We start from the raw sequence: 13,921 nt of genomic DNA, 5'->3' as shown, positions 1-13,921 counted from the left end.
TCAGTTTATTAAGGTTTATTTAGGAAGATTAGAAAGTAGTACACAATTGTGTTTAGAAATAAAATTAATTTTACATAGGTGATGTTGAAAATTTTAGTGAATATTTGAGGATATGAAATAGTTAATACCACAAGCATTTTTTTTTACATAATGGGTGTTTTGAATGCTATAGAAAATTTTGTTAAAAACAAAAATCTCTTAGGTAAAGTCTGAAATGTTTAACTTTTAAAATCAAAACATAGTGTAATTTTGGTAAATTTAAAAATTTAAAGAATGTGTATTGATAATGCAGATTTGTAACAGTGAAAGTGCAAGTTGAATTAGGAATACTGTAATAAAGATACTAAAGAAAAGGCTTATTTTTGTAATACTGAGTTGATGTGTACTTTACATATCTGTCTCATGCCATGGCCTTTAGCATAGTTTAAAGGTGACACTAGCTTAATGTGGAAGTTGATTTCTTTCTTGAGGAAAAGTCTGGAGACAGGCAGTTTACAGCTAGTAGAGTATCACTTTTCAGGGAGATTGTCTAGGGACCTATGTTCCTCCTAACTTGTCCCACTATCTCTTGGTATTTGCTTTTTTTCCTATAGTCCATGTGGCTCATCATCATATGTGTATTATGGCCAGCAAAACGGGATAAAGGAAAATGGTAAAACATGGCCCGGATTTGAACATATTACTTCTATTCCCAAGTAGCCAGAATTTAACCAATGGGGCCACACCTAACCACAAGAGAGGTTGGGAAACATGGTCTTAAATCTAAACAATCATGTACTGGGCCAGAATCCAGGAGTTCTAGATAAAGTGGGTCTTTTTAGGGTCTTTGAATCCCCTGAAATTGTTTATAAAAGTTTATAGAAGTATGAATGTGCACTTTTCTGGGGAAAGGAGTTGTAGCTATCATCAGCTTCTTAAAGGGGTATATGAACTAAGAAAAGTTAGGAGCACTTAGATATTTCTAAAAGAACTTAAGTGATTTATTTAATATAACATTTATTTTATTAGCTCCATTCCAATTGATTACAACCTGTATCGAAAATTCTGGTCACTTCAGGATTACTTCAGGAACCCTGTGCAATGCTATGAGAAGATTTCATGGAAAACTTTTCTTAAGGTGAGTTGCTGACCACCTGGTACCCAAAACCCAATATTTTTACAGTTAATGGCAGAAGTAAAGTTTGACTCTTATCCAGTATGCTTGTTATTATATAATTTTAACTCTTACATGTTTACGCCTATTTTCTAATGTTATAAACCACAGATTTTGTGAAGTAGTATGATTTAGGGATTTAAAAGTTCATAATTACAGCCTTGGGTTTTTTGTTTGTTTTTATATAGTATTGTCAACATGAGTTGATGAATTTTTGTCAAATATGTTGTCTTCACTTTGCACAAAATTATTTCAAGTGTCCTGTTGATACTTGAAATAATAAGGATTGCAAACTATAGCCATGGGCCAAATCCAGCCTTCTGCCTGTTTTCATAGATAGAGTTAGTTATCTTGGGACACAGCCATGCTCATACTTGTAGATATTTGTGTACTGTAATGGCATATTTGAGTAGTGTGACAGAGACCATATGAGCCAGATAGCCTGTGAATATTAATAGAAGGAAGCTTCTTTTAAAATGGAATCGAAAGCCAGCAGGGAGAACTTTCACATTCAGCACTAGTTGCCATTTGCAGAGCCAACTGGAAGAGATGGACCTTGCTAAAAAACCAAGAATCAGACACTTGACCAACTGCACCATCCCGGTGCCCTTGGTAGTTTTATTTTTAAGATTAACAAGCCTAGAGGTGCCTTGCAGGCTCAGTCAGTAGAACATGCTACGCTTGATGTCAGGGTTTTAAATTTGATCCACACTTTAGGTATAGAGATTACTTAAAAATATTAAAAAAAAAAAAAAGGTTAACAAGCCTAATATATCTACTATCAGAAAAAAAAATGGCTAGTCTTTGTTTTATAAGAATTCCCTATATTTCTTTTTCTTGGCTGCTTAAATACCAGTTGTCCTTTTTGATTATAGTCAAAATCAAAAGCAAATAGGTAGCTCTTAAAAGTAGCATGGTATGTGTTCAGATTAAGTGGTGAATAAGAAATCATCTAGAATTGTTCCCCAGCTGGGTAGGATTTGATGTCATTGTTTTATTTGGTCACAGCATTTAGCACAAGAAATGCTTCAGCATTTAACAGCTGGTTAAACATCTCATTTCACTGGTAAATTTCTGGATACTCTCAAAGCATTACATTCTCTGTTGGTCCCTTACACAAACTGCATAAGAAATTACATTTCCTCAGGAGTAGAAAGTTTATTCCTGCTTTGACAATACCATGAACTCTCATACCAAATAGTTTTAATCTCATTTTGCCATCATAGTTTTTCTTGTTTTATGTGCTTTACAATGTGCATACGTGGTTAACTATGAGTAAATTCTAAATATTTTGATATAAAAAAGCACTAAAAAAATTATTGGGCAACAATACCAAATAAAACTAATTGGTATTTTTACTTTGCAGTATTCTGAAGAAGTTCTAGCTGTTTTTAAAAGTTATAAATTAGATGATACTCAAGCCTCAAGGAAAAAAATGGAAGAATTAAAAACAGGAGGAGAACATGTATATTTTGCAAAATTTTTAACAAGTGAAAAGGTATACATTTTTCTTTTTTTTTTTTTTTTACTAAGCATAATAAGTAGTTGTCTGTTTTTCTGTTTAGCTGATACTCTTTTTAAGTTAAGTTTCACAGAAATATTTCTTTAGTTTTGGTTAAAGCTGGTAAGTATTAGTTTGAGAGTCTGTGTCTTCCTTGCACAAGTAAGACTAATTTGATTTCAGACCTGAAAGAAGTTGTTCTGCATTGTCTGTGTTATAGGCTTATTTTGCAGTGTAATTGTTTTCAGGTGCATGTGTTTTGAACCTCAAGTTAGGATTTAATTTACATTTATGAAAATGATATTTTATAATTAGTTTGTCATTTGGGTACTAATAAGGGGTTTAAATATTCCCTGATAATTTTACTTACACAGCTTAATCATTAAATTTTGCTCAAATACAATGTTAAAGGATTATGTAAATTTTCCAGTCAAGATGGCACATTAAGTGTATGTTTTGACTTACTCCCTTTGCTCCAGACACATAGAATTGACAGGTAAATATAAAAGGAGAAAGACAAAGCTGGGCTTCCAGAAACAAGAAAAATATCTTAATGGATCAGAAATGCCAAGTAGTGAGTGATACTGAAGTCTTAGGCCTGCTGGACTCATCCCAAGAAGGTGGTGGCACCCAAGAGTTTGGCTACAAGTGATAGACACCAGATGTGTTTCATATGGGACCAGGGGACCAGCCAGATTCCCTGCTTGAAGCCAGGAACTAGGGTGGAACTTTACCCACTTTTGAAAAGAAGCTAAGAAAAAATGTTACCAATTTTCTGCCCAGGGCTATGGATTTATAGGAAGCTGTGGGTCTAGGGATAACAAAGACACAGCTTCATGTCAAGCTTTGTTTCCGCTTATTCTGGACTGGATATATGATATCCACAGTATACTAATGAAAGAGTTGCTCCAGATATTCATTATAAGACTTTTTCCAGACTTGACTCCAGGGGCCCTGGTAGAAGCAAATGCAAACCTACTAGACAAGAAAGGATGTACACAGAGAGAAAGAAGAAGTAAACAAACATCCCAAAGCAAAAGCCTCCCATTCAAAACTCTGATACACTGCAATTCCAAAATTCATAAAGAAATTCAATACTAGGAAAGACCTCCAACCAAATCAACTATTGGGATATATATGTATTTATTCCAGACACACAGCTTGACCATGACTTTAAAATACATGTTTTAGATAAAAAGATAATTGATGATATAACATCCATTGAGAATGAATAAAAAATTGTGAAACTGAAAAGGCAGAAATGATATAGAATGGTTGAATATGACTACTAATTGAGAGACTTAGAAATGAAAAATGTAGTCATCGAAACCAAATTGGAATATACAGAATTAAACTATAGATTAGATGTAGATGAAATGAGAACTATGACTGGAAGGTAATGATGAGAGGTTCACCCAGAAACAGGGTTTTTTGTTTGTTTGTTTGTTTGTTTGTTTGTTTGTTAACCTAAAGGAGCAGTTAAGAGCAATGCTTGGTCAATGGAGAAATTCCAGCAAATACCCAATAGGATTTTTAAAGAACAAAATAAATGGAAGGAATGGTGGGAAAACTATATTGAAAAGAACTGAAGGTTATACCAAGTTTTCAGATTAAAAATATGCTACAACTACCAGCAGGATAAAGAAGTCAAATCCATACTTCAGTACATCATGCTGTAACTCTAGGGTTAAAGAGAAAACCTTAAAAGCCACCAAAGGGGGAAAAAAAAGACAAATACACTAGAATGGACAGAAGACAGTGGTGAAATATTATAGTATTATAGTACTAAGGGCGGGGGGTGGCTATCAGTCTAGAATTTCATACCCAGCTAAATGTATTCAAGACTGTGGACAAAATACACATTTTCATTAACCAGGAAAATAGACCCTCTTTTTGAAAAACTACTAAAGCTTTCTCCAGGAGGAAGGGAATTGAAAGAATGGAACATAGAAAGTAGTGGTGACCACAAAACTTGACAAATGATAAATTTATTGATTAAAAACAAAAATGTCATAAAAACTCATTTTTAAAAATTCCTAATGTGGAATCTTTTTTTTCAAATATTTATTTATTTACGAGAGACAGAGAGAGAAAGGCAGAGACACAGGTAGAGGGAGAAGCAGGCTCCATGCAGGGAGCCTGATGTCGGACTCTCTCCCAGGTCCCCAGGATCACGCCCTGGGCTGAAGGCAGACACCAAACCACTGAGCCACCAAGGGATCCCCCTTAATGTGGAATTTAAACTAGATGACAATAGTAACATGGGGAGGAAAACATGTTTAATGAGTAATTTAAGCATATTCATCAATCCTTAAAATCTTCTGGAGGAGGAAGTACCAAATAACTTTAGACTTTATTATATGTATTAAAAGGGTACCACCAAAAGAAAACAACTTGTAGCTCTTAAACAGCAAAAAGCTAAAAGGGGCACAGGAAGGAATATAGACTATTTTATAAACCCAGCTGATGGAAGGGAGAAAAAAAAGCAGAAAGAGATCAATCCAATATATCAATAATAACAAGTATAAATAGATTTAATTTAAGACAGATTATCAAGTTGGATTCTTAAAAATCTGGTCATATTTATTAATTGAAACATATAAAAAACTCTTTTGATTGAATAAAGAATTCAAAATTTTCTAAAGACATACTTTTCAGAAAGCTGAGCTATTTAAATAATAATTGGGTCAAAAATCTTCCAAAATAAAACAACCAAGAAAAGTTCTGTATACTTTTAGGAGTTACAGGTTACATTTTTCAGGACATGACAGCTATTTCAAAACTCTGGATGTTAAAGTTCTTCATATAAATAACATTTCCAAGGATATTTTAATAATAAAACAACAAAAATACACACTTTCAGAGAAATTTCCATGGAGTGTAAAATCTGTGCTTTTGTACTGGTCTCCATTCACCACTTTCCCAGAACTGGCTCTCTGAGTAGTTTCTTTATTGATTCTTTGTGAACTTTCTCTCATCAGCAGTTAGGAGAGCATGAGCTTTCCAGGATTAAGCTCTGGAATTCCATAACATAATACCATGAGGGGTAAAAGCAACTTTGAGAAGCTTCCTACTTTAAAATATGAGGGGAAAAAAGTACAGAAAATTGTAACAAAGAGAATGTGAAGCATGTAATGTTTTGTATCATCAGTTCTCTATTGCCTCTTATGTAGCAATTTTATCTTAAATTTAGATCTGAATAAGAACCCTTCTTGTACATTCTTCATATTTTTACAGTGTATTTCCAATGTTTACTACTCAATATCCAAGTGAAAATATGTGTAGTACATTACCTATAGCATTAAAAGTATATACCATTTTATTTTATAAGTTCTACTGTTCCACTGAAAGAAGCCTTTCACATCTCTGTAGTACTTTATACAATATTTTAAATCCATTTGATATATTCACACATCTGATGGAAATGTTACTGCCCAGAAGCATTTTGTTTTGCTTACATGAATGTGATCCTAGTTTTCCTTAGAGAGGGAGAATCAGAATACAGTGCATGGAAAGGATGTTACAACCTTTGTAGTTATAGACAGTCCAGTTACATGGTAACCACAGGTAGGCACGCTTCTTTTTTTTTTTTTATTTTTTTTTATTTTTTTAAATAAATTAATTTTTATTGGTGTTCAATTTACCAACATACAGAATAACACCCAGTGCTCATCCCGTCAAGTGTCCCCCTCCGGGTAGGCACGCTTCTACAAATAAAATAGGTGTTTTTGTGAATTATCATACTTCTTTCTCAAAGAGAGATATTTCCTATAGAAACAAAGTGGTATTATAATTTTCAAGGGCCACTTTTTTTATGCTGCTCGGGTATGATTGCAAACACTAAGTTCTAACAATACAGTTTTCTTGTTAGCAGAATAAAATAATCCAGGAATAGCAGTCACTAAATATAGTGCTGAGGGCTTTTAGATTTTTTGTTTCCTTTTGTTTTTTTTTTTTTTTTTTTTTTTTTCAGTGTAGAACTACCTGTTCCTTAATATTAGTCCAGGCTCACACTCAGAAATTTTAAGGGAAGATTTCACCTCTAATTATCCCGATTTATCATACCCCTGTAAAAGGCACTGGTATTGTAGAGATTCCTTCTTCACCACGATGTAGCATGTAAAAGCAGAACCAACATTTTAAAATATTTAAGTACCATGATATTAACATGATAGTTAAAGGAATGTATTCTGGTATCTTTGAGTTCTCATAAAAAGTATTACCAGTAACTCGGTATAGATACCGGGATTGCCCAGTTCTTCACAATACTAACTCCTCTTCCCTGTACATTTGAAACTCAGTGTCCAAATGGAAAAGATCAGTTGGAATACATGGCAGCCAGCAGTTACCAGGGTGGCTGCCCACAGTCTCACACTATTAATCCTAGTATGGTCATTAAGGCCATTCTTGTTCATGGAGAAAAGAAAATTAACAACCTGCCCAGTCTCTGCATTGTGTGAAGAACTCAGATGAAGACTTTTGGACATTTAAAAAAAAAAAAAAAAGTTCTTGGCAGAAAGTTGTTCTGCCTTAAATTGTACTTACTGTATCCATTTGAGAAGTATCCAAGATTGAATATGCAGTGAAGGCAAAGATAGGCCTATTCCTTTATGACTCATAGCTTAGTTAGGAACAAGCAGGCTAATCTGTATCCTATAATTTTGTCTCATTAGTTGTTTCATGTGAACCCCCTTTTCAACAGGTCTGGGGAGTTTTTAGACAGCTCTGGAATATGACTTGAGTTTTCTTTGTCTGCAGGCCAGAGATAGAGCCAGCCCTCCAGCAAATTCCAGTACTTGACCATGAAGTTCTTGTAGGTCATTATCATGGTCTGAAATTTAAATAAAAACTAGATTGTTGGTCCCTGTACCTTTGAGGAAAGAAAAGTTAATAGCAAAAGGTGTTAACTGGGCGAGGCTGACATTTTCCTATAGTTCCAAGATGGAAGAAAGTCTTATATTTTAAAAATCATATAAGAACTCAGCAACTCTTAAGCAGAATTGGAGTGATGTCTTCCACTAATGAACCTTGATGTAAAATCAGTCATTGAGCCTTCTGTCTTGATACCGCCCATCTGAGTCATCTGGTAGGGCTTTTCACAGTTGTGATTAGAATGGTTTGACAGACTTGATTTGGGCTTTGAAATAACCAAACAAAAGGAACATCAGTGTTGGGCCTTGGGTGGCCACTGAGGAATGGAAAGTAAATGGAAACGTAATTGGCTTACCATTAAGATTTCATGAGTAGGGAGACCTCACTATGGTATAAGCTATAAGACAATGTATCTGGACACTTCAGTTGAATTATGTACAAACTTTTGGGTTACTTTATTTTCCAGAATTTTATTTGGATGCTTGCCTATCTCTGCCGTGGGCAGTGAAAGCACTGATGAATCTTTAGGGCTTTACAAACTTTGCAGTTTGAGTGTTTTGCTGACATTGTGTCAGTTTTAGCATGTGGGGATGCACCCAACCATCTGAAAAGATAAATGCAGTTACTGAAACCTTTTTATATGATTAACTTTTTTATATTAATAAAATCTATCTGAAGTTGTCCTCAAAGTTAGAGGCATGAGCTGTGCTCTTCATTGTGACACTTTTGTACTTTGCAGGTCTGACAAGTAGGGTAGCTGTTTAAATATCATTGAGCATATTGGAAAATTTATAGCATACTCTTCACTCTTTATTATTTTTAGAATCCCCTCTGTGTGTGAGTCAAGCTGTGGTTATGCAAGCAAGATAAAAAAGTCTGTTCTTTGGTGCTGCCAAGCAGCCATCTGGGAAGGGGTAGAGATAGGGTACAAAGGGTACCCTACCAGTATAACATAGGCCATGGATTTGGAGCCTGATTCTGAAGAAGGACAAAGTCTAAAAGAGTTGGCAGAGGAGACTGGTTAAATGATAAGAGCAAAGATGGAATGAGAAATGGCCCAACCTTGCTATGTCATTAGCTAGAGTAATAGAAACTAGTAATCATTTCTATTAGTTATTAATAGAAATTAATAATTATTAGTATTAACATTAAAATGTTAGCTCCTCCGGAAATGACAGCTCTCATCTCATTTTACATATCATGATTTACACAAAAGCAAAAAGTAGTCAGTATATTCATAAATGTAGAGTTCTTTGAAAAGAAAATGTGCGGGCAACCCAGGTGGCTCAGCAGTTTAGCGCCGCCTTCAGCCCAGGGTGTGATCCTGGAGACCCAGGATCTAGTCCCACATCGGGCTCCCTGCATGGAGCCTGCTTCTCCCTCTGCCTGTGTCTCTGCCTCTCTCTCACTCTCTCTCTGTCTCTCTCTCTCTCACTCTCACTCTGTCTCTCTCATGAATAAATTAAAAAAAAAAAGAAAATGTGCTTTGATGAGGGCAGTGATTACTACCACCAGATAGAATGTATGGAAGGCAAGGAAATTTTATTACCCTTGAGAATGGACTGAATACCCAGGAACTTAATTTTGTCTTTCTCAGTTAATCAGGTTCCCTCTTCTAAGTGTTTTTAAGTTTTAAATATACTTTAATATACATGTTTTAATATATCAAACAGTATGTTTAATTACAATACTAAAATTTTAAAACTCTAGTCTTTAAAATAATTTTATCAAGTATGTTTTAAAGTACATATTGGTTTCATCATCTTGAGTATTCTGAAGGATAAATATGTTTATATATAATCAAAGAGACTTAAAAACACGTAAGAATTATATAGAAGTTAGGCACTTTTTATTTCTTTCCATATCTGGATCTAAATTTCTTTGGAAGTTTGTTAAGAAAAATACAGATTTTTGAAACTTAACTGGATAGCATAGGAGTGTTCAGTAGAGTCACACACTTTGCAGTATTGTCTGAGGTTTATGAAAATCAATAAATAGACATTGGCTATTTAATCACAACTTAGTTGTTCACCATGTTTCCTAAGTCTTTCCTAAGTAATCCTAAATCTTTGTAGGGGTAACAACATAATCTGTATTGTTTAGGAAGTTCTAGTTAATTTAGGCTTTTGAAAGGAAGTCTTATATTTACTAAAATAAATAATTTGTGTTTTATATTAATTAGATGTATTAAAGGAAAGAGATTTAAAATGTAAATTTTTGGTATTTATGAGGGATATTAAAGTCCACTAAATCTCCTTAAAAATATTAGTACAGGTTTGAAAATCTTTCAATTTATGACCATACCTTTAAGCAACCTTCTTAACTATAGCAAAAGGACTGACAGGTAACATCTCCTGCTTTGCCATGGACGTACCTTTCTTTATCCTGTAACTTAGGAGGAACACTGAGATCCTTTTATTTTTTAAAGATTTTATTTATTTATTCATTCATGTGAAACAGAGAGCCAGAGACATAGGCAGAGGGAGAAGCAGGCTCCTCACAGGGAGCCCAACGCAGGACTCAATCCCTGGACCCCAGGATCACACCCTGAGCCAACGGCAGACAGACCCTCAACCACTAAGCCACCAGGCATCCCCATAAAAATTTTATAGAGCAGGCCTGACCAAGGAAAAACGTGAAAAGGTGCCAGTAAACATATTAGTAAGATGAATAAATAATAAAAATGGGCATAATTGAAAATACAGAAATACTGAAAATATGTAAGAGAATGTATTTTAAACGTCTGCCAGTACCTTTTTAAATCTAATGAAACAGTAAATCTGTAGAAAAATGTAGTCACCAAATAGGCTCACAAAGAAATAGAAAACTTGAATAAACAAGTAACTGTTAGAGAAATTGTAGTCAAAATGACACCTTTCAAATGACATCAGGTTCAGATTTTTTATGAGCAATTCCAGGAATAGATGATTCTTATTTTAAGTGAAAATTTTCAGAGGTTAGGTGACAAAAGCAACCAAGTGCTTAATATGAGATTGATAAAACTTTAAATAAAATCCCAAAAGGACAGAACAGGGAAAAAAAGTATATCAATCTCACAAGTAAGGGTGAAAAAAAAATTTTTTAACTCACGAATCAAAAGTAGTTATTTTTTTGAAGTAGAGGCTAAATAGGATTTATCCTAGGAATGTAAGTTTATCAGAAAGCTTAATGTAATACCAAATTAACAGCCTTAAGGTTTAAAGGTTTAAATATTTTTAAACTGTATAATCATCTCAGATGCCAAGAAAATTCTTCAGTAAAATCTAATATTCAGTACAAAAATCAGAAGTTAAAGGGGATTATCTTAACTAAGGGAATTAATAAAAAGCCCTGTGGCAAGTATCATACATAATGATCAAACTTTTAGAATTATTTCTAGTATATTCAAAAACAAGGCATGGATGTCTACTAACCAGACTTCTGTTCAACATAGTAGTGGACAACCTAGTTATTTCAGTAAGAAAAAAGAAATGAGTTATAATTACTAAGAGAAAAGACTGAACTGTCCCTATTTGAAGGCAATATAATTGGCTACAGAGAAAATCCAGGAGAACCAGCAAACTATTAGTAGGATTAAGGAGGCTTCAGCAAGGTTATGAGAGAAACATCAGTGGCGTTCCTGTAAGTAACCAATTACAAAATATAAGTTGAACTAGCAATGAAAACTAATGCCTAGGAGTAATCTTTGTGTTGAAAATTACAAAGATGGAGAGGTAGGACTACACTTGGATAGGAAAACCCAATGTCATTTCTCCACATAAATTTAGTGTATTTTGAATCAAATCCAAATATGTTTTTCGAGGAAACTTTTAAAGTTGATATTACAGTTCTTCTGAAAAAAGCCAAGAGGAAGTAAGAAAAATTGGAAGAAGTTGGAAACAATTGCCCTATTAGGTATTAAAACCTGTAAAGCTCTAATAATTAAAACAGTGAAGTAATTATTAGTACAGGTATAAAGGGGGAAAAACTGGAACAATAGAAAGCACAAACTGTGGAAAGTTTGATATATGGAAGAAGTTACATTTACAAATTAGCAAGGAAAAGATGGATTATTCTTAATAAATGTTGCTTGGACAGCTCATCCATATGGAAAAAATAAAATCCTGTTTAGATCTTGTTACATGCACAAAGGTCAATTCTAGGTTAATTAAAAGTCTAAATAAGAAAAGCAAAACTTTGAAACACTTAAAAGCATAAAATATGTACACTCAGAGTAAGAAAAGATTTCTTGAGTCACAAAAAAGCACCGGTCATGAGGGAAATGACCGATACGTTTAATATAAAGAAGTAAAAGTACTGAATAGTAAAAGACACTGTAGATAAAGTAAAAAGATGGCCACAGATTAGAAGATACTCATCATCTGCATAATGATTAATATTCTGAACATTCTGTTGATAGAAGACAAGTTAGTGGAAAACTGTAAAGATGGTAAATGCAAGTGGCTTACAGATACAGAAATCTAAATAGCTGATAAGCTTATAAAAAAGCTAACCATCTCTAGTAGCCAAAGAAATTAAAATGATGAGATAATCGTTTCACACTTACCAAACTGACAAAAACAATAAAGCCTGACAATAAAAAAATAAAATAAAATAAATAAATTAATTAAAAAAAAAAAAAGCCTGACAATAAATGGTATTGGCAAAGGTGTGGGAAAGGACACTTTCATACACTGCTAGTTGAAGTATTAATTGATATAACCACTTTGCAGACCAGTTTTATAATTAGCAAACTTAAAACTTTTGTTCCTAGATGTGGCCCCTAGAGAATCATACACATGCACAAGGAAATACATAAGAAGATTCATTGTAAATTATGTGTTTGTAAGTGTAAGTTTGGAAACAACCTAAATGTTCATAAGCAGGAGACTGAGTGGTAAATTTACATAGTACAGTTCTACAAAGCACTCTTTAAAAAGTGACTTAACTGGAGCAGAGGTCAGCAAATCAGGCTTATCACCTATTTTTATAAATGAGTTTTATTGGAGCTGCTATATATTCCCTGCTATATATTCATCCACATGTCTGTGGCTGCTGTTCATTGCCACAGCAGCAGGTAGTAGTTGGAATGGAGACTGACTGTATGATCCACAAAGCCTAAAATAATTTGCTGATTACCCTTAACAGAAATTTTCCAACCCCTGAACTAGTGATACATGTATTAAGTTGTATAAATTTCAAACATAATGTCCTGTGAAAATAGCTTATTGCAGAATAATATGCATAGAGTTTGAAAACTTGCAAAATACCTCAATATGTTATTTATAGATACCTATTTATGTAGCAATAGTGTAAAATGTGCATTAGAACCATAAAACACCAAATACATGGTAGCATTTACCATAGTAGAGGGAAAGAGGGGGAGCAAAGAGGGAGGTTACAGATGCTTCACTAGTTTGGATAATAACTATTTGTTTAACAAATGTGGAACAAATAAAAATGTTAGGATTTGATATAGAACTGGATAGGAAACATGAATTATACAACTTAACTGTACCTTTTTGAAATTTTAAATTTTTCATAATTTGAAAATTTGATACAGCTAATGTGTTAATGATGACAGATTAGTAATATTTTAATGAGAATGCTCTTAATATGTTTTCTAGTACAGGTTTTTGAAGTATTTTCTATGAAGTGACAGAAATGGAAGATTCCATACTTCAGTTTAATTGTTACGAGGACTCTTGTTTATATGTACAATTTATTGGCAGGAACATAAAGATAACTAAGACTAGCATGATCCTTTATAGGTTTAGAATAATAATCAGGAGTGCTGACGCCTGAGCTGAGATGTGAAAAAAAAAAAAAGCTAAGGATGATAAAAGGCCCTTTGTTCTAGAAACAAAGACAACAGAGAAATACTTGATCCATTGAATGATGTAAATGGTGTAATTTTTTAAATAACCAAAGAAAAGTAGAACTAGAAAATGTACATTGTGGAAGAAAGAGTACAGTTGAGTGTCAGTTTTAGTCTCAGCTCTGTCACTAACTAGCTGTGTGGTCTTGCAGAAGTCCTAGTTTTCATAAGTATAATGTTAGCTTGAATGATTACACTGGTCCCTTCCCACCTCCGATTCTACATCTTATTAACTCCTATTTTCAGTCCATTGTTCCCATCAAAGATATCTTCCAACATAAATGTGGGAGACTTAATTAAAGCCTGAGGTAGATGAAGAGTTGTACACAGCACCTTGCCTCTTCAGTTCATTTTCTCAAGCCAGGAGGCTTGTTTGTCCTCACTCCCGACTGCTTGAACTACTTAAGGTCTTCAAACAGGCCAGTCTCTTATGGGTGCGGAGTCTTGGCTTCTGTTTCTTCTCGAATACTCTCCCAACTAGAGATTTGCTCCTGTGGTTTATAGTTGTGCTTTTTCCAAGCAGTCTTTCTAGAGATGC

The 13,921-nt window shown here is 33.9% G+C and overlaps 1 protein-coding gene across 1 annotated transcript in view; it reads left to right on the top strand.

Annotated features, from left to right (window-relative positions):
* The window catches only part of THOC1 (THO complex subunit 1), a 56,643-nt gene that overhangs the window by 24,688 nt on the left and 18,034 nt on the right, over positions 1–13,921 (top strand). Inside the window, exons 10-11 of the mRNA XM_055324618.1 lie at positions 1,009–1,117; positions 2,520–2,651. Coding sequence (XP_055180593.1) covers positions 1,009–1,117; positions 2,520–2,651 — 241 coding nt within the window. The remainder of the gene's footprint in view (positions 1–1,008; positions 1,118–2,519; positions 2,652–13,921) is intronic.

This window comes from Nyctereutes procyonoides, unplaced genomic scaffold, assembly GCF_905146905.1.
Source record: "Nyctereutes procyonoides isolate TBG_1078 unplaced genomic scaffold, NYPRO_anot_genome, whole genome shotgun sequence".
NCBI lineage: Eukaryota > Metazoa > Chordata > Mammalia > Carnivora > Canidae > Nyctereutes > Nyctereutes procyonoides.
This window is presented reverse-complemented; position numbering and strand designations above follow the sequence as displayed.